The sequence below is a fragment of the Fimicolochytrium jonesii genome (genome assembly GCF_025526975.1).
Source record: "Fimicolochytrium jonesii strain JEL569 chromosome Unknown EV422scaffold_29, whole genome shotgun sequence".
NCBI lineage: Eukaryota > Fungi > Chytridiomycota > Chytridiomycetes > Spizellomycetales > Powellomycetaceae > Fimicolochytrium > Fimicolochytrium jonesii.
The window spans coordinates 2,427-28,502 of NW_026515696.1; the positions used below are offsets into that span (position 1 = coordinate 2,427).

The 26,076-nt window shown below is 52.0% G+C and overlaps 5 protein-coding genes across 5 annotated transcripts; 3 read left to right on the forward strand and 2 right to left on the reverse strand.

The window, feature by feature from the left end:
• The first annotated feature begins 6,436 nt into the window (after window positions 1-6,436).
• Window positions 6,437-10,990, forward strand: EV422DRAFT_541952 (7 transmembrane sweet-taste receptor of 3 GCPR-domain-containing protein). Its single transcript, XM_053071241.1, has 9 exons — window positions 6,437-6,761; window positions 6,836-7,120; window positions 7,214-7,312; window positions 7,378-7,811; window positions 7,929-9,428; window positions 9,514-9,555; window positions 9,633-9,719; window positions 9,798-10,319; window positions 10,380-10,990. Exons 1-9 carry the CDS (start codon window positions 6,572-6,574, stop codon window positions 10,572-10,574), a joined length of 3,354 nt encoding a protein of 1,117 aa, XP_052922186.1. The 5' UTR covers window positions 6,437-6,571; the 3' UTR covers window positions 10,575-10,990.
• A 3,077-nt stretch (window positions 10,991-14,067) lies between these two features.
• On the reverse strand, window positions 14,068-14,462 carry EV422DRAFT_570836 (uncharacterized protein; the record flags this gene model as incomplete). The annotated part of the gene is made up of 2 exons (XM_053072922.1): window positions 14,068-14,191; window positions 14,266-14,462. 2 exons carry the CDS (start codon window positions 14,460-14,462, stop codon window positions 14,068-14,070), a joined length of 321 nt encoding a protein of 106 aa, XP_052922187.1.
• Window positions 14,463-14,634: 172 nt separating this feature from the next.
• On the reverse strand, window positions 14,635-14,926 carry EV422DRAFT_570837 (uncharacterized protein; the record flags this gene model as incomplete). The annotated part of the gene is made up of 2 exons (XM_053072923.1): window positions 14,635-14,756; window positions 14,815-14,926. The coding sequence occupies 2 exons, from the start codon at window positions 14,924-14,926 to the stop codon at window positions 14,635-14,637; spliced, it is 234 nt and encodes a 77-aa protein (XP_052922188.1).
• Window positions 14,927-17,017: 2,091 nt separating this feature from the next.
• On the forward strand, window positions 17,018-17,362 carry EV422DRAFT_570838 (uncharacterized protein; the record flags this gene model as incomplete). The annotated part of the gene is made up of 2 exons (XM_053072924.1): window positions 17,018-17,135; window positions 17,202-17,362. 2 exons carry the CDS (start codon window positions 17,018-17,020, stop codon window positions 17,360-17,362), a joined length of 279 nt encoding a protein of 92 aa, XP_052922189.1.
• A 1,467-nt stretch (window positions 17,363-18,829) lies between these two features.
• Window positions 18,830-21,392, forward strand: EV422DRAFT_509062 (uncharacterized protein; the record flags this gene model as incomplete). Its single annotated transcript, XM_053068810.1, has 4 exons — window positions 18,830-19,480; window positions 19,558-19,662; window positions 20,025-20,072; window positions 20,796-21,392. The coding sequence occupies 4 exons, from the start codon at window positions 18,830-18,832 to the stop codon at window positions 21,390-21,392; spliced, it is 1,401 nt and encodes a 466-aa protein (XP_052922190.1).
• Between the last annotated feature and the right edge of the window lie 4,684 nt (window positions 21,393-26,076).

A 26,076-nucleotide genomic window follows, 5' to 3' on the forward strand; every position in this document is an offset into this window, starting at 1 on the left:
TCAACAGTCACCCGCTCCACATTACTGGCATGCGAGTTGAAGTGCAAGTTCAGTGCGCCAGGTTGGAATCAGCGGAACAGATGGTTTTGAATCTCCATTTGGACCAGATCGAGACCATTTTCCAGCACATGGGCGCAAACTCCTTGAAGCTTGTGCCGGTGGAAGAGTACTACGGTCTCATCAATGGCATCATGGACGCTGCCACCAGAGTTCTATTCAGAGGAGATCGCAATGGACAGACTACTGTGACAGACTGTCAGCGCTTCCGAGATGTTCTCAACTCTTTTGGTTTCAATCCCGGATGGTTCAAAGGCATTGCACCCGTCATTGATCCTGCTCGAGCTTGGTGGGGTCATGGGGATGGGGAAGTGCCTGATGCTGCTCCCATTGGCAATATCCGTGAACTCTTCCATCAGCATCGTGATCAGCTTCAATGTCCCAACTGTGGAGGCTCAGCTTTTCATAGCATTGGCGGTCAGCATCGTGTCCGTCTCCGCTGCGCCAGGTACCCTGAGTGCCGTACGACTTTTGGACAGAACCAAGTCCGTGACATGCTTGCGGAAGTCCTTTAGTACTGTTGAATGTCATTGAGAACTTTACACCAAAACCCTTTTCTGAATGTGCGCTTTTCCAATGTACTCTAAATCAATAAATGCAATACTACTTTCCACCATTTTAAATGTTCCATGACAGAGACAGTTTGGCTGAATTTAATAAGTGATCTGGGAAATCTCCTAACCCCAACCCTCTCACTCTGCGTACCCTGCAAGCAAGCCCAGGTCACGTGCTCTAACCTGCATGGACAAACTGTAGAACACTGCTTTAACCTGGAAAATGTTCAACAGTTTTGGTAAATAACATTCCGCAGGGGTCCTACAAAAAGTCTACGATGCACAGCGGAATCACAAAATGTTTACTGGAGAAGACAGCCAAACCCCTTTGCCTGCACATACGTACTCGTGTCTTTTGTTAGGAGGTCTTGGGGGTCACTACTTGAGAATTGAAAAAGGGCCCTGTTCTTCAGCCAAAAGCAAGGTTACACAAGATTTGCTACCACATCAGCTATGCAAACCATAGGCTACAATCAACTTTCATTAAGTGCCCTACACTGGATAGTCAGCCAGATGTTGAGATATCACCACATTTTCCAACTTTTTACCCCCCAAAGCGTGAAGATTTCGTTTTTCTAAGTTTCTGAAGCCGTTTCCGCACGGATTGCCAATCCGAGAGTACCCCAATTAGAGAATATGATATGGGGCCAACTTTTCAATTAGGACGCCAACTCCGGATCGGCACTAGAAAAATCCCAATTTGCACAAGTCCTATAACGTATATATAACATATATGTCCCCTTTATATCAACCCCCCCCCCCCGATTGGCACCCCTGCCGCCCCCCGTACCCACACCACCGCCCATATGACCCATCACTTGCCCTTGCACACCTAGGCCTCCCCGACTTGCCTAGGTGCGCAACACCCCCCGCCACTACATCCCTCAGAGTCAAAAATTCGAACTGTAGAACACACCCAAAAGCCAGAAAACTCGAAAATTTCTAAGTCCCTAGGGTTCCAGGCAACCCAATAATAAAACCCAACCCAGGGGGTCTTGTAACCCTAACCCTAACCCTAACTTCATATCATGATTCTGATCTGAAGAATTGATCCTTTAGGATAGTTTCCTCTTTCTGACTTTCTTGTCTTGTGACAGAAGTGGGCTTGAAAGTTACCAGATTACCAGCCGATGCAGCCCGATCGATTTAAAGGAGTCGCTCTCGATGGTTTCGCGCGCCACAGATACCAGAACAAGATACCAGACAGTCTTGGATCTGGTATCCACATCTGGTATTTTCCCCATGAACGACGTCGAGGTCGTACACCTGGCGGGCGTGGCGAATCAAGTTCAAACATGTCCTATTCACCGACGGGAGCATTTTGGCTGGATGGGTTAGAGTCTCCAATTCCTCGAAAGCTCAAGCCACGCTCCTCCCCCTCCTAGCAGGTGGAACGCTCAGTAGTCTTGGGATGAGAAATAAATTTGCGTTCGAACCGGAGACCTCTGATCTCTCTACATGTCGCTGACTCCTTCATCCTCGGTTTGCGGAGTGTTTACCAGGAGATCTACTCGCTTCGCTGGCGGACCCCTTCCACAATCTGGTTCACTCGCTTTGAGACGTTTCTGCTCCCTCGCCTCGTTAATAGCAAGCGTTGTGGTGGAGCGGGATAAGCTTGTTCGAGTAAACGAAGTAAGCTAGAAAGAGGTCGTAAAGGCCGGTCGATGAGCAGGTAATGAACGCACGCGCAGGGTATCGTGATCAGGGCAACTCCATTTTGAATGAAGGTACGAAGATGCCGGTTTCCATTTACGGACATACCGGAATTGTTGGGGGTTACAGTTCTGACCACGCGTTGCAGCGCGCTGTCAAAGATGGTGTGAACCAGCGGAGTTGTAATGGGCGCAAAAGGATGCCGCACCCCATATCAAATCCCATTTTAAACGACCTGAAAGCCATGTCTATTCCATCGTCAAAGAACCGTCACAACAGCTAGCTTACCCGGATACCCTCCGCCTATGGCCAACGCTACCGCTATGTTCCTATAGGACACATTGTTGTGCTCGATGTGAACAAGATCTCTGCAGCAAGGACAGCATGAGTAGGCAATGCGGCAACCGCAACAACCGCTTGCTCAACAGCACTACACGCTGTCCGGTGAGACACTTGCATCAGATGTTCTTTTGCCTTGCATAAGTCGTTGTGGGCGTTCCTCGCCGCCCTAGTTGGCATTCGAACTTCCGAAGCGAAGTTACCAGCTTTACCAGATAGCTGGTAACTTGCTGGTAACTTCGGCACACGAAAGTGTGAAAAAAGTCGACTGGCGTAGAGCAGCTGGTATCATGGTAACTTCATATCAACATTTTGATCTGAATAATCAAACCTTAAAAAAAAAACTACTTCTTCTGACTTTCTTGTCTTGTGACAGAAATACTTTGAAAGCTACCAAATGACCAGCCGATGCAGCCCGATCGATTTACAAGAGTCGCTCTCGATGGTTTCGCGCGCCTCAGATACCAGTACAAGATACCAGACAGTCCTGGATCTGGTATTCTCAGTTGGTTCTTTTGGCCAAGGATTTTCTGATGTGGCCTTGTCTATGAGTGGCATGAGTGGCCGCCAGTAGCTCTCACCAGTGAAAATGTCTCCAACGAGTACGGACTGATTGAAGGACTTATTCCTTAGTTCCGACACGTCGACCATTATCTCAGGCGGTGAAACAGTCGGTCAAAAAGAAGTGTGGGTTCACACAGATGCACGTTCAGTAACGTGCGTCACGTATATGTCTATTCCATTCAACTTTGACAAACCGAAAGTTTCAATGGGACAGACGGAAAGCGAGTGGGGTGGGTTGGCTAACATACGCGTCAACCGATGACAGCCTAGTAACATGATCCCATTGGCCGATGGTGCTGTCTCTCAGTAAACTCTCACTATCCCTTTATTTACCGCTTACTGGAAACGAACGCCTCCGTTCGTGTTCTCCATGTGGGCCTACATGGGACCCCATGGAGTAGAGAGACGCTCACACCCGCCCCAACGATCCAGATTCATACTGAAGCTGAAGGGAGCCATGACGAGCCACTACCAATGCCAATGCCATTCCACCACTAGGTGGACTAATATCGATGCAGAGCAGGCCTGACCTCATACCTGGCTTAATCCGTGTGCGTGCACTAACCTGTCCCTCATTCTAACGGCAACCTCAAAACCCTGATGCATTTGGGCTCGAAGCAAGTCTCAGCGCACCTGTCCTGCAGTTGAGCTGGACTTGGCCGGTCAACAGCCAGGTTCGTCCTGGTAGGCACGCGAACTTGGTAGTTCCGGATCCATCATCCCCGCACACCCAAGTGGCTTAGACTTGTATATATGTCCTCACGTCCTTCCATAATCCGATTACCAGACAAGCGACAGCGGAATATAAACAATAGAACCGGCACTAGAATCCTTACGGGCCTTGCACTCGTTCGTCTTGAACCAGCGCCTGGTACTCGGGTGCGATCGGTGCGTCACCTCGCGTCATCCCGACGGAGATACCGCAGTGATTGCCATAATGAACTTCAAAGGGGTCGATCGACGATCCAGGGAGCCAAAGTGCTGAGCACGCCTCTATATTGTTGTGAAATCCATCCCTCGGCAAAGCTATGGTTTGATGTTCTGTGGATTTATTGTTAACCTCTTCAAGTGGCAGTGGCAGTAACCTGATGGAAGGATGCAACCTGCAAACCGCCTCAATTGGCGGTGGTAGCGTGCAGCCAAAGCTTTCGAAACTCACACTTCAGAAACTTGCCTAATTCGCGGAGCTCTCAAACCCCCGCGAAATATGGACGACCTCAGAATCACAGTCCAACAATTCCTGCAACCCATCCAGGATCAGTACGCTATACTGATCCAGAGCCGACCATCCGCGCTTACTTGGCTGGCATTCCAATCGGCCTTTACCCGGCCATGTCGGCCGCTGCATGTTGCCAATTGGATATCCATGTTCCAGCGCACCATCAAGAACTCCCAATCGCGCAATCTTACGAATGGTGATAATCTGTTTTTGACGCATGGACTCGACCAGAGCCACTTGGAGCAAGCTTTGGCAGTAACCTGGGGTACACCTGAACGGTGGAGAGAATTTGCTGGGTCACCGAAAAATGAATCCAGATGTCGCCCCGTCGTCAAGTGGCGGTCGTCGGAGCGGGGAGAAGTGGGGCCGAACATCCCTTATGGGCTGCTACAAGTAGCCCGCGCAACTTGACCATCGATCGAGCTTGTGTGCCTGTAACGATACATGGGAAACGGTTCTCAGCTTATTCACGGACGCGTGAGTGGATTCCTCCCCGAGGAGTGTCATCACACGTTCCCACCACGAGCTTCTTGGCAGGTGATGGGAATGACGATGATTCGCGAGCAAAGAAGCGTAGCTTGCGTTCACCTGTTGATAGAATACATTCGCATTGCGCAAAGAGAAGCTTTGATACATGCCCTCTGCCTGGCTCCTGTCTGTTCAGCAGTGTACAACTAGTACAGTTTTACTGAACATGTCTACCCATGTCACATTTCCAAATATTATATGTTGTCGAATCGCGCTAAATACACCGAGTGGACTATATAGCGAGTCCACCGCATGAGAGAGAACTGGATAGGCTGGTGTGACTCCCTGGTAACCCCAATCCAGTCATACACCAGCTTTATGTGGTCCCAACACAGCCGTCCAACACCTGTCCAGTATTACGGGCCCTTTTTTTGCATTGTACGTATCAAGATAGAAACACACTTTGCAACCATTCAGTCTCGCACCTGAGTCAAACATGAACAGCGTGAACACCTTCAGCAGCAACTCTGAAGAGGTACAATACCCGTCCTGCAACTCTCCGGGTGCATAGCAGAACGACATGGGAAACAGGAAGTTTTCAACTTTATGATTAATGATTGAATGCTTCATTCGACGATTGGCAATCTTAAAACAGGGGTGGCGAAACTTGGTGTAATTGTCAACCTGTATTATATGGAGAATGGATCTGAACTTTACACACCCTGCCCAAACGCGGGTGCGCTGGCGGATACCCTTACATCGCGCGTTCCCAACAGCTTTCCTGAACGTAGACTGCATATCACAAGTGTCCGCACTCATGTGGTCCTCGGCGTGGGTCAGGCTGTATGAAGACAAAGATCAAGGACGTGAAGAAGGCTGTACTGCGGTCTCTCGGTAAGGCTCGGTAACTCTTGCTTTTCCCAGACTATGTTTAATATGGAAACGGAAAACTTTGGCTGTGTTCCTTTATGTGGGCCTGCACGGCATCACATGGAAAAGAGAGCCGCCTACGCTGCGCCATATAAACAAAGCTGAAGCTGCAAGAAACAGCGAAGAGTCATAACGAGGAGCCACTCAACCACCGCGAGAACGGCCAGCAACGGCGACCATGTATCTGGAGCTGTCCTTCCCCCCTTATAAGTGGGATGTGAGTGGCACATTCATCTACATTTTTTGCTCCGGTGCACTTTTCTTACTCAACGTCATTCATTCGCAGGTCACTGCATCCGTAATATGATGGAAAAAGCAGGAGGTCCACCAATTATTGCGGTCACTTCGCATCTGCTTGACTTGACTTCCTTTTGCGCTTTGCGTCAAGCTGGTTTCAACGGGGTGCATAAATAAACCAGTGTCGCGAGTTGAGCTATCACAGAGTCTCCATACTTCCGGCGTCTCAGCTGCGCCTAATCGCCTCTATGAATGTTTTCGCTGTCTACTATCAGATGGAATCATTTAGGCTGCATCCATAAATGACACTTCGTCCAAGCTACCCACAAATAAGAAAACTTGCGCTGTCGAATTGCCCTGTCACACTCTGTCATGAATATGCCACGCGCTCCCGATATAAGTTGGACTCTGACTGCTTCACGTTACGTTTGTGAGTTGTTAGAGGATAACGTCATACTCGCAATCAATCTGACGACTCCTAGTACAAATACCTTCCAGCCGAGTCGAACCCGCTGTGAATATCGTGTGCTCCTGACGAAAAAGCGAAACCATGATTTCGCTGCTCGTTACAGCGCTAGCAGCTGCGGCTGTGATGGCGGCTCGATCGCCGATGGATCTAGGTGGGCCTCGACACCCTCGCAAGTTCCCCGATAAGTCGGCGATGTCCTTTATGATGTTATCACCGTACTCGACAAACTTGGTGTACTACAATGCAATTTGGGGCGGATTTAACAGTTCAGGTGAAGCAATCCCGAGGCTGTCCGCACCGATTTTTTGTCACCGTTATTCATACGCCCCCGCCTACGGAAAACAGCTAATATTCTTCAAGTCGACCATACGGTAAAAGTGGCGACGGACAGCGATGCATCCACGTACATCAAATTGATCGATGCCAACGTGGGCTCGTCGGCTTCGACTTCGCCCACTGGTTTTACCATGACAATACAAGACGCTACGGCATATGTTGATGTCCTGAACGACGCCATGTACAACAATGGGCCGGTGTTCGTAAGCGCGGGCGGCGGGTCGACGGTGTCCCCCAGCCTGGGGGTTCCGACTCACGTTGGAATGGATGACTTTCAGTCAGGGTATGAGGCAGGTAATATAAGTGCATCATTAGACCGTTTCATTTGCCACTGACCCATCTTACGATGCTAACATATCGACTGGGATGTCTTTTGCACTTTGTTAGCATTGAAGATGGCAAGCCTAGGCTCGCAGTACGGGATGTGCATTCTCCACAGTTCCGGATCCGCCAGCGCCCAGGCTAGGTGTGCCGGGTGGTTCGCAGGTAGTCAGTAATAAAACTGCCCTTGTTGCGCCTTCGGTTTCAAATCTAGCTCGTTCTGTTCCTAGGGTATGCAGGATATTACGGTCCGAATGTGATGTTCTCCTCCAGCTTTAATGGCTCCGACCCAACGGCCAACCCATACGCCATTGTATTGTCATCCTCTTCGGCTACGGCTTCCGCCACTCTTTCCAAAATCCTCACCACCACGCGCACAGACGTTGATGCCATCATCATCAGCTCTGGGCAACTGATGAATATCGTTCTGACGAGTATACAGACGGTCCGAAGTACATTACCCAGCCGAGTCATCAGGTTCGGGACGTATGATTTCGTCGCTGGGGTCGTGCCATACATTGCATCAAATCAGATCACGTTCGCTATTCACCAGCAAGAGGTCTTTTTGGGGTTTCTCTCTGTAGCGTATATGTATACTTTGGCGGCTGTAAATGAGACGGCTATCGCTGGCGCGGCGCAAACGGGTCCGATCTTCGTGACCAATGTAAGCACCGGCTTTTCTGCTTCGCTGACCGGTTGTCCATTATGTATTGCGTTGATCTAATGCCTCCTTCCTTCGCTTCTTCCGCTTACGTTCGTCCCCTTGCCACAACATCGATAGTCCAACCTCGGGTTTTATAACGACACTCTAAATAACCTTAACAAGATCCTTGCTGCTCCCAAACCTTACCGCATATCCGTAATCCTCCATGGGAACGACAGAGACGCGGAAATGCCAATTGTATTACGAGGCATACAAGACGCCGCCACGGCGTGGGGCTACGCGATCCAGGAGGAGTATCACACATTCTCTGCGACAAGTTCCTTCTCAGCTTCAGTGTTCGATGGATATCTTGTTTCAGTGTTCGCTGGATGTGGAAGCAACCCTGCGGTCAATAAACCGTGTCCACAGGGTCTGATCATATCGCGACCGACCGAGGGTTTCCTGGCCGCAGCGAAGGTTTATGCGGACCAGTACAGCATTGCTGTCGTCGTCGTCGGCCTCCAGAAAGAAGCGGATCACACGGCTTTGCATGATACCGATCAACGTTTTTTCGAAGTGGGTGCGAACGATTGGGAACTCGGTTACACCGCAGCCAAATATTTGTACGCTACAGGGTCCCGCAACCCGCTCTGCTTTTACCATGACGGATTCGTCAGCAGTTACATGGATAGGTGTCAGGGAATGATCGATTACTATGCGGAACAGAATGCCCCGCTCAACCTACAAACCGCTGTCTTCGTCGACGCGGAATACGCTGCGAACGCTGACATTACGTTTACTACGTCCATCACGCCTGGCGCCAACACGGACGGGATCCTCCTCGCCTCATCAGCCACGACGACTAGCTATCGATCCTGGTCGAAAAGGAAAGCTTCACCGTCTGCCAATGCTAACATCAAGGCAGGAGCGGTCGTGGCCGTAGGGAAAAGTGCCGACGTCGTAGCGGCATTGAGCTCAGGTGATATTGCTAAAGCTTTTGTGACGCAACCATACGCAACAGGATTCTACGCCACCTATCACCTTGCAATTCAGATGAACACCGGCATCACGGGCTTGAAGAGTTGGTACCTCAAGACAGGCCCGTTGGAACGCACCTATGGCTGCCCACGTGGGTACGTTCTCATGCCCGACAAGCCACTTTACGGCAATCAACCAAACAGCAGCTTCTTGGCTTTCGGCGCGTTGTGCTCGGCGTGTCCTCAACACACCTACACGCGAATGGACGACGACCCGCATGGGTGTATCCCGTGTAATACGGGGTACTATAACAATCATACGGCAAGTTGGGGGTGTGGAAGCGGGGATGATGGATACGGGAAGTTACACTATCCAGACCAGTGTCCGACAATTGCCGAGATGATCGTCACAAGGTTTACGGCCACCAGCAAAGGATTGATGGGAATAGGGATCGCAGGCGCTATCGTTTCTGCTTCAATGGGTGTGCTCCTCATTGTATTCAGAAACGCTCCTCGCATCAAGAGCGGGGGCGCGTACTTCTCGGCGCTAATTACGTTTGGATCAGCGGTTGGGTGTTTGTCTATTGTAACATTCGCCGCTGAACCGTCAACGCCAATGTGCACCACGACCGTTTGGCTGCTAGGCATGAGCGTTTCCACAGTAAGTGGCTGCAATATCTTTTGTGGTGCTTAAGGATGGATATGTTCATTATATTATCATTGCCTTCCAAACTCCTGCCCTTTAGGTGTTGAGCAACCTAATCATCAAAAACTATCGAATCTACAAGGTGGAACCACTTGCAAAAATGACATACCGAGTTCACGCTGAAGATCTGATATCTAAATCTCTATCTGATATGCACAGATCTTTTTCAACCGGAGGGCTGCCAGAGTTTCGGAAGGCAATTTCAAGGTGTTCATGCAGGCGGCTGGTCTTACGTCAGTTACGATGGTCGGTGACATTCTGTGTTTTCAAAGGGCCTCGTAGTTCCGTCCTATATCTGACGAAGAAAACGGGTCGTTCCGGCAGTTGATACTGATCGTATGGACCATCGTCAGCGCCCCAACAGCAATGCTTGTCTCAGCCGGAAGCAACAATTACTACGTCTGTTCATCCTCCTCGCCGGGCCAAGGGATCTTCAGTGGTCTGCTCTTCGGGTGGAATGGGATTCTGATTGTCTCCGGTCTCGCAGTTGCGTATCTAACGCGCAACATTTCAAGCGTGTTTTCCGAGTCCAAAAACATCGCCCTTGGTATCTACAATATTCTCGTCATGTCGCTCATTGCCGTAGGTGCTGGCTATCTCGCTGGGGATGCCGTTAACTTCAATTTCAAGCTTGTTCTCGTGTCCATCTGCATCTTGGTTGGGTCGCTGGCGGCGCCAGGCTTGTTATTCGGGAAGCGGATATATGAGACTATTATGGCGAAAGCTGACAACATGCCCGATGAAGAGTCAAGCTCTGGCGATGGGGGAGGCATGAAGTCGATGATTGGCGCTGCGGGTTCGAGGAAGAAAAGCGTCGCGGGGGCAGTTTTGGAGTTTGAGAAAGCGGTAGGTTGAAATTTTATGTGTTGCATTCCAGCCAAGTGTCTAATACGCATCAATTCTTAGACTGTGCTTGAGCTACCGGACTGCTCAGTCCTGCAGAGCGGATTGGTTGCGGCTTGGGCCAAGAAGACGGCTTACTTTGTCACAATCGGCACTCGGTCAATGGCTTGGCTGGTGGATACAAACATGGGCAATGCGAGCGGAGCTGCGGATGTAAGGGGTAACGACCTCGAAAGGTTAGGTGACATTAATCGCTAATGGGAACCCGTCATCTTCAGGCGGCAAAGTCGATCAATATAGATCTCGCGAACTACACAGCAAAAGCCGATGCCGAGGTTGGCACGGTGATGTTTACTCACAAGACCAAGAAAAACAAGCGAGCGTCGGACTACAGCTTCACTCTCCAGATGGAAGATCAGCAGTTCCTCAAAGTTTCCGCAAAATATTGTGGAGGTGGAGGCTTTCATCGGGAAAGCCAGGTGAGGCAGCAAAGCCCGATAAACACCGGCGGTGGTACGCGCAGAGGCGGGGCCATATCCAGTGCTGTGATGGGAATGTAAAGATTGTCCAATATGATTTCAACTTTCGTTTTTGTCGGGTGTTTGCTGTCACTCTGATGGGATCAATCCGGACGAACTGTCGAGTCGAGGGGAACCGCGGCTCGTCCTATACGGTTTTCCATGTACGAAACTAGGTCTCGCTGGAGAATCATTACCACATCCTCCTCTGTGACATCAGCGACACCAAGTCATAGGACGCCTCTCGTGACACCCAGGCGTGGCTGGATCTAACAGGGCATACTGACGATATATTTGCTCTCCTCGTAAGCAACTGAACTGTTTAAGACAAGCTTCGCACTCGTCAACCAGTAACAGATCATAAGGTTCAGCATCTGATAGTCGCCAAAGGCTTTCCATTTGAATGACAAGGAAAGAGACCGCGCCTAAGTTGCCGCTGACCTTCTGATAAGATCGGTCAATGAAGCTACGTTGTCTAACGGTTAGCGAACGGGACAGGAGAGGGGGGGGGGGGGGGGGGGTGCACTTCCGGCCGCGCCTTCGTGACGCGCTGTCAGAATGTGTCAGTGAACGGACTGTGATGTTTGACAACTAGCGACGGAACGCCTGGCCGCGCCTCAGAATCGTACAATCGTTGATCGCCATTTTATACGAGCTGAATGACATGTCTATCCCACCGTCGGATACCGTGTCAACAAGATACGCTGCGCCCTCTGGCCAACGCTACTGCTATGTGCCCGCAGGGCACATTGTGCTGCTTGTTCCGAACGAGATCCTTGCAGCAGGGAACGCATGGGTAGTCATTGCAGCGACTCCAGCAGCCGCGTGCTCAACATCCTCGCACGTTATGCGGTCGGATGATCTTCCTGCATACGCCGACTCACCCATTAAAAGAGAATGTCGGAGCCCCAGCGGCGCTTAGGGTAATAGTTGCATGACTGGATTGCAGTCCGGAGGTGGAAGGAGCTAAGTGCGTTTGCATCCTTTTTTTTCATAGTATGTATCAAGATAGAAACATACCTTGCTACTTTCAGCCTCAACCGTGAAACAAACATGAACAATGTGAACAACTTCAACAGCAGCTCTGAAGAGGTACCACGCCCGTCCTGCAACTCTTTGAGTGCAGCTTTGAGTATAGCAGGACGACATGGGGGCCAGGAAGTCTTCACCTTTATGGTTGAATGCTACGTTCGACTATGGGCAATCTTGAAAACAGGGGTGGCAAACCTTGATATAACTGTCAAACTGTATTATATGGAGAATCGATCCGAACTTCACATACCCGGCCAAACGCGGGTCCTGATATCCTGCGTTTCCAACAGCTTTCCAGCAGCAAGACTGCATATCACAAAGCTTCCCACCCATGTGGTTCTCGGCGTTGGTCAGGCCGTGTGAAGACAAGGATCAAGGACATGGAGAAGGCTGTACTGCAGTCTCTCGGTAACTCCTGTTATTCCCATACCTATCCCTAATGGAAACGGACACCTTCAGCTGTGTTCTCCATGTGAGCCTGCACGGCACCACATGGAGGAGAGAGGCAGGCGGCTACGCTGCGCTATATATCCAAAGCTAAACTACATGAAACCATGAGGAGTCGCTGCCATTTCCATTCAACTACCAGGGGAACTGACACCAACGGAGACCAGGTTCGACCTCATACCTGCTTTAACCCCTATGCTTGCACCAACCCTAACCCTAACCCTAACCCTAGGGTTCCAGGCAACCCAATAATAAAACCCAACCCAGGGTCTTGTAACCCTAACCCTAACCCTAACCCGCCCTCAGGGTTGTTGGTCGGGGCGGACAGTAGTGTGTGTGATTTGGGACCGTCGGTCGGGCGTCCTTGGCGAGTAAGGACCTTGGTCGCGTTGGTCTGTCAGGGTCTGATGTGCAGCGCGCCCCCCTTGGTAAACATCACTTGCTGTCAGCGCAGGACATTTCTAACACACCCTGCACTCGCTCAGGCGCGTCCAACAATCCAAAGGACCGCAAGGACCGGGTGCACGGTCTTTTTAAAGTAGCGTCCTTACTCCCTGTTACAGTACCCCGCTCTTTTGTAGCGTCCTTACTCCCCGTTACAGTACCCCGCTACTTTTGTAGCGTCCTGACTCCCCGTTACAGTACCCCGCCACTTTCTGTAGCTCCCTGACTCCCGTTACAGTACCCTGCTACTTTTTGTAACGGACCCCTTACATTACACTACATTACACTACAGTACACCTTGCCATGCTCTCATACCCCCAACAAGCATCCCAGACCGGCTACCCGGTCACCTACCCGCCAGAGATGGTACCGATCCCATCTCATTACCACCAACAACCATCACCTTCGTTGGCACAGAAATTACAACTCTTCAGCAATGAGGTCCGAACCCTTTTGGCGGATAACCAGGATGACATGTACAAAGTAGTCCTGGATTCCGTAAAGACCAATGTTGCCGACTGCGCACAAGAGACTGACGACAACCTGTCCTCTGTCACCACCATGATGACGGATGCGCTCGCAGACATGGAAACAACGTTTCGTCAAGAGATATCCGGTTTACGTCAAGAGATGCTCACTGCAATAGAGATTTCTGGGCCAAGAGCTCGCTGACTTTCGCCACCCAACACTGTCCGCCCCGACCAACAACCAAGGACGTTCACCAAGGACGAGACACCGGCGCAAGGACAGTGCTCACCAAGGACGCCCGAACGACGCTCCCAACTATCACACACACTGACGGCCCGACGCCCAGCTGGGGCGATGCTGACCAGGGAACCTGGAGGCAGAATGTCCCTGCGGCCGCACACAGAGCACGCGTCGGATCTAGTACGAAGCTGTCGTCGCTGGATGATGCGGATCTGATCCTCGCTAAGGGTTGCCGTAACGTATGACCCTCCACGGACACGGTCAACCCCTGTGTTGTTCCATATAGCGCAACGTTAGCTCATTTTCCGATATGTCGCGTATCGCGGGGGTCTCCAGCAACCTGATCGGTCGGTGCACCTGTGTCCAAAGAGACCCGTTCACGGCGAAGTGTTGTGCGATGCGACTGTCGAGACACAGCGACTTTGCGACGTAGTAAAAGCCGTCGTCGCGGGCGAGGACGTACAGGGTATGGTCGGACATCCTCCTTCGAGTCCCTTCTGCTGGACCTGCTGCCCTGCCAGAATCCAAGATCGCTTCTAAAATCTGCTAATAGCTCCCAGTGCGTATACGTACTACTCTTCGTCCCCTCAACAACCCGCAGGTCAGTTGTATATCACATACGCGTCGTCGGCGCTATTGAGCACGAGGTGCGAGGATGTGGAGGACTTGATGGGGAATGGGATGGCGGTTTTATTGAACCCGTTCGCACGCAGCGGAGGAGGAACGCTTGCCCATTTGTCGTGCGATCAGTGGCCCAGTTGGTCGAGCAGGGGGTCGGGACGTAAGAAAGCAGGACGAACGGCAACCTGCCTTTGGAGACGACGACGGGGGTGGATTCGGTGTCCATCAACGCCTGGTCGATGCCGATGGTATCGATATTGACACCTATGTCGTCGACGCCAAAAGAGGGCGTGCTACCCGTGGTGGATATCAAACTCTTCTTCCAAGTATTGAAATTCCTTCCGTAGTCGCTCGACTGGATGAAAAAAGGTGTCATGATTGGGCAACCCGCGTTGCACAGCAACGTCGCATCACTCTCCCGGAGCGTGCCATACACAAACAACATCGTCCCGGAAACATCGCACGCCGGCCCGTGCGGAATGCAACTCCTCGGCCCGGTGCTCGTCTTCCCCGTTGGCGTCGTGTACGACCCGCTGGTAGTGCTGTAATTACCCAGCACCGTTGTAGGTCGCGATGTTGGCGGCGCCGTTGCCGGCTTTGCCCGTGCGGTAAAACATCTGCAGGCCGTAGTGGGGCGTGGTGATAAAGTGCAGGTAGGATAATGACCTCTCTAGCGCGACATTGCCTGACACGGTCGTGCTCGCGCCCCAAACCGCGTGGCCACCCACGACACGTGCCCGCCACACTCGTCAACCCGCTATTGCTCACAATATACGTCAACGCGCTCTCATGCATATTGAACGCGAGATGGATGCGTTCGTCCGAGGGCGAAATGCCCATGCTGATCCCGTTGCGCGCGTCGCGCAGGTAGGTGCCATGGGGCAACGAGTAGCTAAGCGCCGTGCTCCCATGTGCGGGTCGGGTGCAGTTTGCGGTGTTCGATCGTGAGCGTGCGATTCGGCATGCCAGGTGGCGTATTGGGCTTTGCTGTTGAGAAATGGTGTCCGGCGATGTCTTGACCGACCGAATTGGTAGATATTGCCTGTAACCGGGCGGCTGCAGCCTAATCGGGACTGGTTGTGGACAGTGGAGCTGATCCTGTCCCTACAACCAGCATTATATCACTGTACTACTTCCTGGAGTTTGCCTTATCTACCTTGTATGCAAGAACGCAATTTTTCCCAAATCCGCCCCATTCCTGCACAGGATGGTCCCTTGTCAAATTTGACCGTGAGCCTGCTTCATTTCATTTCACCGTTGGGTTTTCCACGATGATGTCCACACGCGCACGTGATATTGTTCCAGTCACTACGTATACAATTTGGAAGACGGCCCTACAGCGAGGACAAAGATGGTAACTCCGGTTCATCGAATCTTCCGCATTTCCCTCACACGCCTCCCCAACCCCCCAAACCGTCGTTATTTGACGCTTGATACCCCAGGCCTTCTCAGTTCGCACAACAACACGGTCAATCTGGCAACCAGAAGAATCTGGATCTTTTTAATTGCCGAGGAACAACGCCATACCGTAAGTTTTTCCAGATAAAATGCGGTACTAGTGTCCTCGATATTGAAAACTATTTCTATTTGGGAGTGATTCCAACGTGAATGGTTCTACATATATTCGTGACTAAATTCTGCCATTGCATATCATAAGTTTACTCCGATTAACGGCACCAGTCGTTAATGCCTCTGGCATTACTGTCTACACAGCCATTGTCGCAGTGATACATGTAGGAGATATTGCCGTCGTCGTCCGTGCAATAGAATATGTCGTTGTCGTCCGTGTGGCCAGTCGCAGCCATCACCGGGTCGTAGTTTGTTCCGGTCGCTATCAAAGATAGTGTGTTAACAAGCTTTTCAGGAGCAACAAAGATCATGGGTGAGGGAAGCGGAGCGGATGGACGTGCGGCGGTATGAGAATGGCGAAGAGTTTGTGGTGTTTGTCAAGGCGAGGGTGATTGTGAGTATCCCACCGCCGTGCTGGCGGGATTTCTGTCCATCCCCACCCCCTCGCTCACTACACTTTCTCCATTCCCCGCCCTCTCCCCCACCTTACTCACCTCGGCCCCCCTCCCCCCCCCCCCCTCCTCTCAATTACATACCAATGCTCCTCAAGGTCGAACCGCAGTATACCAATCCTTTGTCGCAGTTCCTAGCCTTGACTTGGCCAGAAACGCAGACGAGGGCGACGACAGCAAGGAGTGCAGAGACGAGCTTCATGATTGAAAGAGGCGGAAGGGACGTGTAGAGGACAAATGCAACAGGGAGACGACGAGGCGCTCCTTTTATAGCAGATTGTTGCGGGCCCCATCCAAGAAATGACTGTGACGGTGGGTGGATGGGTAAGTTGGGAGAAGGGCCGCGGAACGCCCAAATACGTACGAATAAGTCCATGGAACGCCCGAATAATAAACCATTAGTGCATTGAACGCCATCAATGGATCCTGCTGCGCCATCCTCCACTGACCCTGCTGGATAGCTTGTAGGCAGTCTCATTTGGGATATCAGCTGACTGTATGTGGCATGGGGTTCGTGAGAAAAAGATGATTTCAGGAAGGCGCACCGCTGTTGCGCGTCGCGATATGTCGCTGACTCCCCACGAAAACCCCCTGGGCTAGAGACGGGGAGAGAGAAAACAAGTGCTAAGCGGCATGAGTTGCATCGGCATGAGATACGAATAAGTAGCGGCCTTCCGAAGTGCTTCGAGTACAGCAAAATTGCATTTCATGGGCAATTGCTTTATTGCGTGGGCGTTCCGCGGCCTTTCTCCCCATCCACCCACCCACCCATACACGACCCACCCCACACTCATTCTTGAGTGCGGGCCGCAACGATCTGCTGTAAAGGAAGGCGACTATCTGCTATAAAAGAAGCACCTCGTCCGTCTCCCCTTAGCATACATCCTCCATACACATCCCTTCCTCAACCATGAACCTCGTCTCCGCACTACTTGCTGTCGTCGCCCTCGTCTGCGTTTCTGGCCAAGTCGAGGCTAGGAACTGCAAAAGAAATAAAGTATACTGTGGCTCCACCTTGAGGAGCATTGGTATGTACTTGAGACGAGACGATCTGTGTTGCTTCTGAACCTCCTAACACGCAATTTATCTGCTAGCGACCGGGAACAACTATGACCCGGTGATGGAAGCGACAGGTCACACGGACGGCAACGACTTGTTCTATTGCACAGACTACGACGGCAATATTAAGTGGATCCAATACTGCCAGGGTGGTTGTCGGGACAACGATTGGAAAGACGACACTTGTAATTGGTAGTCATAGAAGTGTACTTGTCCCACATGAAGAGCCGGGATCACTCTCAGCTGTCCGACAACGACATAGATGACGACTGTTGTAATTGCCAGTGATCGGAATATATTTGTATATGTGAGCAGAAATCAGTAACGAATAGAACCATCCATCACCTTTGCTTGGTATACCACCGCTTCGGTGTCTGACCGAAGTCCGTGTTGTCACAATTTAGCACGAGTTACTGTACTGTACTCACTTCTAGAATCTAGCCATTCCCAAACGCGTCGTCCCGCTTACATAAGGCGCTTGTAAGTTGCGCAGAAGGCCGAGTGATGAGTGAATAAAAAGCGATCTACTTTCCTCGCCCTCCGTACACGCATTCCCCGAACAGTCCTAAGATGGCGTCCGACAGCGAGTGAGCTGCTGGAGCAGGACGCCGAAAAATGCTTCCACGCTATCGTACGGCTCTTCGCTGACTATTCTCTCACCGCAAGCGCATTCATCGACGAGCTATTCGAGGACAATAAGGCAGCGGCGATCGCGTACCGGGCAACAAACAGTCCAACACTTTATAAGGCACTGTTGAACCAGCTATTAGAAAATGCAAACAGCCTGTACGTCACAGCAAAGAAAGAGCAGGTTCCAGATCAGACCGCAGTTACCGGAGCGCTAGATTACTTGAAAAGAATCAAGAGGTTTATCGCTGTCATTTTCATCATGCTGTCTGAGCTGTGCGCATACATGTCGCAAGGTCCTTGGGATGGCCTCGTTCCATCAAGTAGCTCTGCATGCCCTGGCCACATTGATGTCCCAAATTGACCAGTCATTCCACCGATGAAATCTGGCAAGCCAGGATTTTGCCAAGGCACATTAATCTCAAGAAACGTGGACACACCCGTGGGGCATTCGGTGGATTCCATGGCTCCCCAAACCATTGGTGCCGGCTCTTCGTCATGGACTCTTATAATCGCATTGTGCCGCTGCCATGATATTGCTCTAGCTGTTCCCTTGCTCCTTCGTTTTTGTGCCGTCCGCAGATGGCGCCAGCCCTCAACCCGGGTCCTTCTCGATACATACATGCTTTCGATTTTCCTCATGTTTACGCTCAACTGTTCACTCAATAGTCATCCTGTCCTTTACCTTTGCGTGCCACCTCCGGTCAGTGCCCTCATCGTACCATAGGGAACTTTCACTTACAACTCCACGACTCAGGAACATCGAGACGGACACAGCCTATTCGGCGCGACCGCATCCTCCAAGGCCAGTGTACGCCAAAGTACATCCTTTCCACAACTAAATCAAACCCACGGAGTTGAGGATCGGCCCATCGGAGTGCATTTGGCATGGAAGCGAACAAGCTGCACTGGCCCGCTACTGTGATCGCACAGATAGTGGAGTTTACACAGCATATAGCAGAGTATCAAACCCTGCGGCATCCATCCGATATGACGTCGACGGCGTGCGTATCTCAAGCTTTCGGTCCATTTTGAGATGTACTTCGGGAACGCAGGGGTGACTGTAAAAGCCGTCAAAAATTTCTTCCAAAGAATCGGCAACGCTTTAATGGTGTGTGAGAAGCCTAAGGCACTTTTGGAACGATTTCAATTGTTCTTCGAAGGGACTGCGCACTTCAATGCTTTGCTTGTTGCGAAGATGAAGGCATCGTACACCAATGTATGGGAGAGACAGCTAGGATCCGACTTTGAGGTTCCTTCACTAGGTCCTATAATAGTGGGCCTGCTCCCTGTGCATATCAAACCAACCCTCGCCCTATTTGCGGAGGCCTCAATCGACGCGAAAGCAACCGGGGAGGTTCAGTATGGATTTTCAGTAACCCAGACCTTGCGAGTCGGCTACAAATGGGAGCCGGGGCCAAAGTCGAGCAGACCGATGGTTGAACGCACGTTCGATTTCATGGAGCATCCCTTCGTGGCGGCAACTCAGGGCACCGCTGAACTCAAACTGAAGCTGAAGCCTCGGCTCTTGCTCACATTTGACCCTGTGCTCAGAACTAGCGTAACGCTCGCGCCCTACGTAGGCGTGGGTCTGAATACCAATGCTGCTGTCAAGCAACAAGGCGAGGCTGCTTTCTTTTTCAACCTTTCGGTGCAGCCGTTCTATGGCATGGACGTGACTTTCTGGGTAGGTACGGGAGCCCGATGCAAGTTTGCAGGCGCTTAATACATCCTGGCCATTTGCTTATTATGGATCTACCGTAGCTGGACAAAATAGGTCTACCTCCTTTCGACCTGGGACCCTTGGGAAAGATCACCCCTGAGAAGATCGGAAGATCAACACTGCCAAAGGAGTGGCCTATAACTTTGGTTAGCGAGACACCAGCTAGAGCGCCGTTTACTTACACCTCCACCATCAAGCGGGATCCCATTCCACCGGCGCCGGCCCTAGCGCCACCCGTCGCGCAAAGTTGGCTTCTCATCCCTCCGTCCTCTTCTTACTCTTACCTTAAGGAGTGCTCGCGGACTTCTCGTGCGCCGCCTTAGGGACCAAGCCTCTTGGGCACATGGAATGCAATATATGGTCATGCGGGACATATCCTTGCGGAGGAAATCAAGCGATAGCAATTGAATGTGGTGGATGCAGGGCGTTTCATTATCACAGGCGTTCGTTCTCCCTTGGAATATCTGGGAATTCATCAACCTCTCTGTGTACGAAGATGTGAATACAGCGCCTCGGCAAGAAAGGAGCAGTGCGGGTTCCCATACCAGGGCGCCTGGTACGTGCTTCGATAAGTCTTTCCGCGCTGGACACTGGGATCGTCTGACGCAACCACCTTTCGCAGGATGGGTTGTAATTACGCTTACTATTGCCTTCCGGGCTCGCCGATCGCATCCCCAACACTGGCGAGGGAATGCCAAGTATGGGGTGGGGGCAAAGTACGAGGCCTTGTCCTTACGCACCTTGGCCTGCTTCCTCGATTTAATCATTTCTTGCCGCAGGATCCGTGCTTGCGTGCATATTGGATTCCCGTTCCGGGTGGCGCTGGATGTAGCAAACCTTGCGGAGGCGGAACTGATAACGTTTATTATAATTGCATTAGTGCTACGAAGGACCCTTTTACCGGGCGTCCAACCGTTTGCGAGGACTCGTTCTCCGAAAACAACAACGCGACTCTCAGCAAATCAGGTTTGCACATCCTCTCACTAAGTGTCGCAGCGCCGTTGTCACTCTCTTATTCTTCTCGTGCACCTTTCGTTGACAGGGGTGCTTACCAAAATGTTGGCACCGCCAAATGCAGTTATTCCCTGAATGTCAACCCGTGCCCCGTCGTAACGAGCTACAGCCCAGAGTTTAGTGTTTGGAGTTCCCGCAGCCGCCCTTCCGGTGGGGGCACACAGACACCTTAACATGCCGAAACAACACCCAGGCCGTTGTTAACCCGAGTTTGTGCCTCAACGGAACTGATGTGCCGCTGAATGTGTTGTGCAACACTGAACAGTGCCCTGACTATCCGATTACGGTAACAAGCCCGAATACAACCAGCAAGCTGCTCCCCGGCAAGACCTTCAACATTACCTGGCTGGGAGGCGATCCGTATTCAACTGTCTCCATTCAAATCCGCACCAGTGTCCTCGCCCCTTGGCAAATTGGAAGCTCGACCAACGGGTTGCCCGCAGGACCCGTCCCGAATACAGGTTTCTGTGCTTGGACGGTTCCAGCCTCCCTTATTTCGGGCAAAAACTATCAGCTTGGGGTAATCTCCGGACGTAGTTCCACGAACGTTATTAGCCGACGCGATTCGACAAGCGATTCGCCAAACTACGGCATCAATCAGGGCTACTTCAGCGTCTGCGCACCGCGATCTAGCTCGGCCAAATGCGTCGTATGCAACTCGGGGTGCGAGGGAGGTTGTACCGACTCATCTGCGAAGAGTTGTGTCGATTGCAAGAACATGAAATACGACGGGTTCTGCGTGGCGGAGTGTCCCGTGGGAACGCAGGCTGGTTCCAGCAAGAACTGCATCCCCATTGTCGAAAGCACTTCAGCCACGGCCAGCGCGGTCGCCAGGGCCAGCACGGTCAGCACAACCTCGTGAGCGCAACCACCTCGGCCAGCACAACAAATTTGGGTTTCACCCCAAGTGTTGCGACTTGTACTTTGCTGACGTCGCCGAGGACTTGATAGTTGAGGAATCTCGTAAAACGAGCTGAGAGTGAGATTGGATTAACCCCGTTGTATTGTTTTGTAGTCAAACCCGCAGATATTCCCGATTTCGTATTTTGTACCCGTACCCGTAATTCCCGACCCCGTATAAGAGGAAGGACTCCTTTCAAAGCACCTTGATATTAAGGTGGCAAGACTACGCTCGCGCTTGAGATCTCTTCTTGTGCTATTGAGAGACCGGCAGCTTATTTTTCCCAACACCCGACCGTACCCCTCGATTTGACAGACGCTCACTTCTGCCGGCGTCCACCACAACGTGACTTCCCTCCCGCTTACACCACGCTTCCGCAACCCTAACCCACCCTTTTTCTTCCACTTCAGACCTTGCGTCCTCTTTTGTAATCCAGACTTCAATACATACTTCACAGTACTACATCTCACACGACATAGAGTTTGCTCAGTCATCTGCTTCCTCTGCCTACTACTGCTAAGTGTTCTTGCGAGCGTGCATAAGAAGTTTGAAATGTTCGGCTCGTTGGGTGTCTTGCGTACGAGCACGCTGCTCATTAACAAAAGCAGCTGCAACAGCCGCAATGATAGCTTGAGTCTGTCCATCCGTACTTGCTGGTGAACGAGTGTAAGGGTGACGTTCGGTATAGGGGCGACGTTGACGAGGAATGTCTTGGTGATGCTAGCGGGAGGTGGTGGTACCATGTAACGTCAGAGGAAACATAGACAATATTGGGCCCTTCCAAGAGGGCTGAGAGCAGTGTATTATAGTGAAGAACAAAGTAAGAAGCTTTTTGCAGCGGCCCCTTGACTGACAGCTTTAAAAATTGGCTGCCAGTGGGGCTTGCGTGGCTTCAGTGAGGCTTGGCGCCTTATGTAATGTATCACCGAAAGCTCGGGTGGCCAGCGCAAGTCTTGGATCAAGTAGAAGTACAGAGGTGTAATATGAAATCCAACTGAAGATGAGATATCCCCGACACCTCCCTCAGATCCTGAGGCGGGCGCCGAATAAATACGAGGTGAACTCCGAGGGATATGTGAAGAAAGGGAGAGCCCATGTTCATTTTGAAGTGTTGACGCACTGTGTGATGTATGTGTTTGAGGCAAAGGCATCCCGAAGCTGACGTCGTGTGTGGTATGTGTGTGTGTGTAAGGTCGGTTCTTGCGTCTCCGCGCATGATGTGATGTAGTTTCCATCACTATTGTCAGCGGTGTGATTGATAGTGAGCGGTTCTTGCGGCATCGCGTGTGTGATGTGATATGAGATGCTCTATGCTGTTCGTGTTATGGACGACGCGCCCATACCATAAGCTTACCTCATGACAGCACACTGAGAGCCGCCAATGTCAAACGCCAATGTCAATGTCAGTGTCAATGTCAGGGTCAATGTCAGTGTCAATGTCAATGTCAATGCCACTCCCCCTCTCTCCTCTCATTTCCCCAATCCTCCAGCAATATCGCCACCCCTCCTCTCTCCTCTCATTTTGCCAATCCTCCTGCAATAATCGCCACTCCTCCTCTCTCCTCTCATTTCGCCAATCCCCCCACGGCTTCTCCACACCCCCCACTACTTCCCCATAGCCAGCAGCTGTAGCAATGCCCTCTACGCTCGCCACGGCCACTCTAGGAGAATAGCTGGCGCCCCCCCCCCCAGTCCTCTCTTGTGGTTGTTGTTCTTTAATCTGCTGGGTTGTATATCTATAAATAGCCGGCCTCTCTTCGTCCATTCCCTTCGTCCCCAGCAGATCAACACCAGTTCTTCTCATCTCTTGTTCTAGTCCTTGTCTCTTGTTTCGCCAATACAATCTCTTGTCGTCCATCGCTCTCGCCTTGTCTTCTCTACTTCGCTTCCGCCTCCGTCATCGAGATCATAACAGTTTGATCTGCTCCAACACTGCGAAGTTCAGAGCCGTCCAGCCCTGCATCTGCCGCACCTCTCTCGCCATGTCCCAATCCGAATCCGTGCCTTTCACCACCGAGCAATGGAATGATATGTGTCAAGCCATTGCCGCCTTGCAAAGCCAAAACGCCAACTTGCAGGCCAACCTGGCGCAAGCCCAAGCCGACGCACAAGCTGCCCAGAACAGTGCTGCCCAGGTTCAAGCCGATGCGTACACCCGTCCTCAAGTCACCAACCCTGCTCCCGGAACTCTGGAGCCAAGAATCAGCTCGCCTGAGAAGTTTGATGGTACCCGCAGCAAATTCCGTGGGTGGTTGAACAACATCCGGTTGATGTTTGCTCTCCAGCCCGACCGCTACCCCAGCAACATCATCAAGATCCAAACGATCGGCACCTACCTCACCGGCACTGCGCAAGCCTGGATGGCGCCCCTAGTCGAACGCCAAGATCACAGCCTTCAGAACTTCGATAGTTTTATCGGTCAGATGCAATCCTTCTTCGGAGACATCGACAGGGTCCGCACCTCCAAGAACAAGCTCCAGAACCTTCGCCAAACCCGTGCAGCCACCAAGTACGTCGCCGAGTTCCGCCAGCTACAATGCGATGTCTCCTGGAATGACCAGGCGCTGATTGCTACCTTCCGCCGTGGCCTCAAAGAGGACGTCAAGGATCTGATGCTCACAATGCCTCCTGCTGCCACCATTGATACGGTGATGGGACAGGCTATCCAGTGTGATAACCGACTGTTTGAGCGCCGCCTGGAACGAAACGGAACCCGCCAAACCTTCCCAGTTCCCCATACCTCGTTTACCACTACCACCACCGTCGACCACAGAGAGCCCATGCAGATTGACGCCGCTCGTCCCCGCGGCCCCCTAAGCCCCCAGGAACGCCAACGCCGCATTTCCGACAACCTCTGCCTTTACTGCGGTGGTGCGGGGCACATTGTAAAGGCCTGCCCAGCCAAGAACAAGACCACCACCCGTGCCGCCAACGTCGACATCAAAAAAACCTCCACAGAACAGGGTTTTCCCAAGGCCGCATTAAAGTCCCAGCGACTGGACAAGACACACTCCTCCGGGCCTCCTAACGTCGCAGCTTCTGCAACGGAAGAGGCCACCCCGCCGGTTCCCGACTCCGTTATAGCCGACACAACCCTCCTAGCCGCCGCCCATGTCGAAAACTCCGCAATTAACCCACGTGCCATGCTTGCGCTGGGTCCCGTCGAACCCTTCAAATACCCCGTTACCATCATGGTATCATCCAGCCGCGCCCCAATACCTACCTCAGGCATGATTGACAATGGGGCCCTGTCCTGCTTCATCGACAGGGACTTTGCCCGCAAACACCGCATCCCCCTAGTCCCGCATCAGCATCCCCTGACGATCGAACTCGTTGACGGTCAACCCAGCTCTGCTGGGCCAATCACCCATCACACCCAACCAGTAGGCATGTGGGTTGACGACCACTTCGAAGAACTTGTTTTCCATGTCACCAAATCACCTCACGCCCCAATCCTCCTTGGTCTTCCCTGGCTCCACCTCCAAGACATGAACCTTGACTTCAAGAATCTTTCGGTCGGTTTCCGTTGCGACTGTCAGTACCATGAATTCGCGAATTGGGACTACTCCCCGGTACCCCCAAGCCCAGCACCTGCCAGAACCCACAAGCCCTTGATCCGCATCCCCCAGGATGAAGTCCCCGTCAACGAAACATGGTCGATTCCAGTACCCAAGGGATCATGCTCAAGCACCCCAGAACCGGCTCCCACGCCGCTCCGAGTCTTGATCATCTCCGCCCCAGCCTTCCGGCTCGCAGCAAGGCATGACCAGGTCTTTGTCGCGTACGCCAACCCTGCGAAACCCGAGCTCCCAGCCTCGCCTGGCCCCGGTAACCCCCCGACACCCGAGAAACACATCAAAGACTTCCTGCCCCCCGAATATCAAGATTTTGCCGACGTTTTCAAAAAGAAAAATGCTGACACTCTCCCCGAGCACCGGCCCTACGACTGTCCTATCGATCTGGAGGAAGGCAAACAGCCACCTTTCGGCCCGATCTACAGCCTCAGCGAACCAGAAATGAAAGCACTCTGCGAATACCTTGAAGAAAACCTCGCCAAAGGATTCATCAAACCTTCAAAGTCCCTTGCCGTTGCGCCAGTCTTTTTCGTTAAGAAAAAGTACGGTTCTCTCCGCCTCTGCGTCGATTATCGGGGCCTGGACAGCATCATGGTGAAGAATCGCTACCCCCTGCCCCTGATCAACGGTATCATGGATCGTTTGCGTGGTGCCCGCTGCCTCACCAAGATCAATCTCCGCGGCGCTTATAACCTCTTACGCATGCGCCCAGGCGATGAGGGGAAGACCGCCTTCCGCTGCCGCTACGGCCTATTCGAATACAATGTCATGCCCTTTGGACTCAGCAATGCTCCTGGTGTTTTCCAGTACCTGATAAACGACATCTTCCGCGACATTCTCGATGCGTTTGTTGTCGTCTACCTCGATGATATCCTGATATTCTTCAAGAACCCCGAAGATCACACCGAGCACGTCCGCAAAGTCTTGTCCCGCCTCCGCCAGCATGGGCTGTACGCCAAACCCGAGAAGTGCGAATTCAACTGCAAATCCGTCGCGTTCCTAGGCTTCATCATCTCCAAGAGGGGCATCCAGATGGACCCCAAGAAGATCGCTGCCATCACGGATTGGGA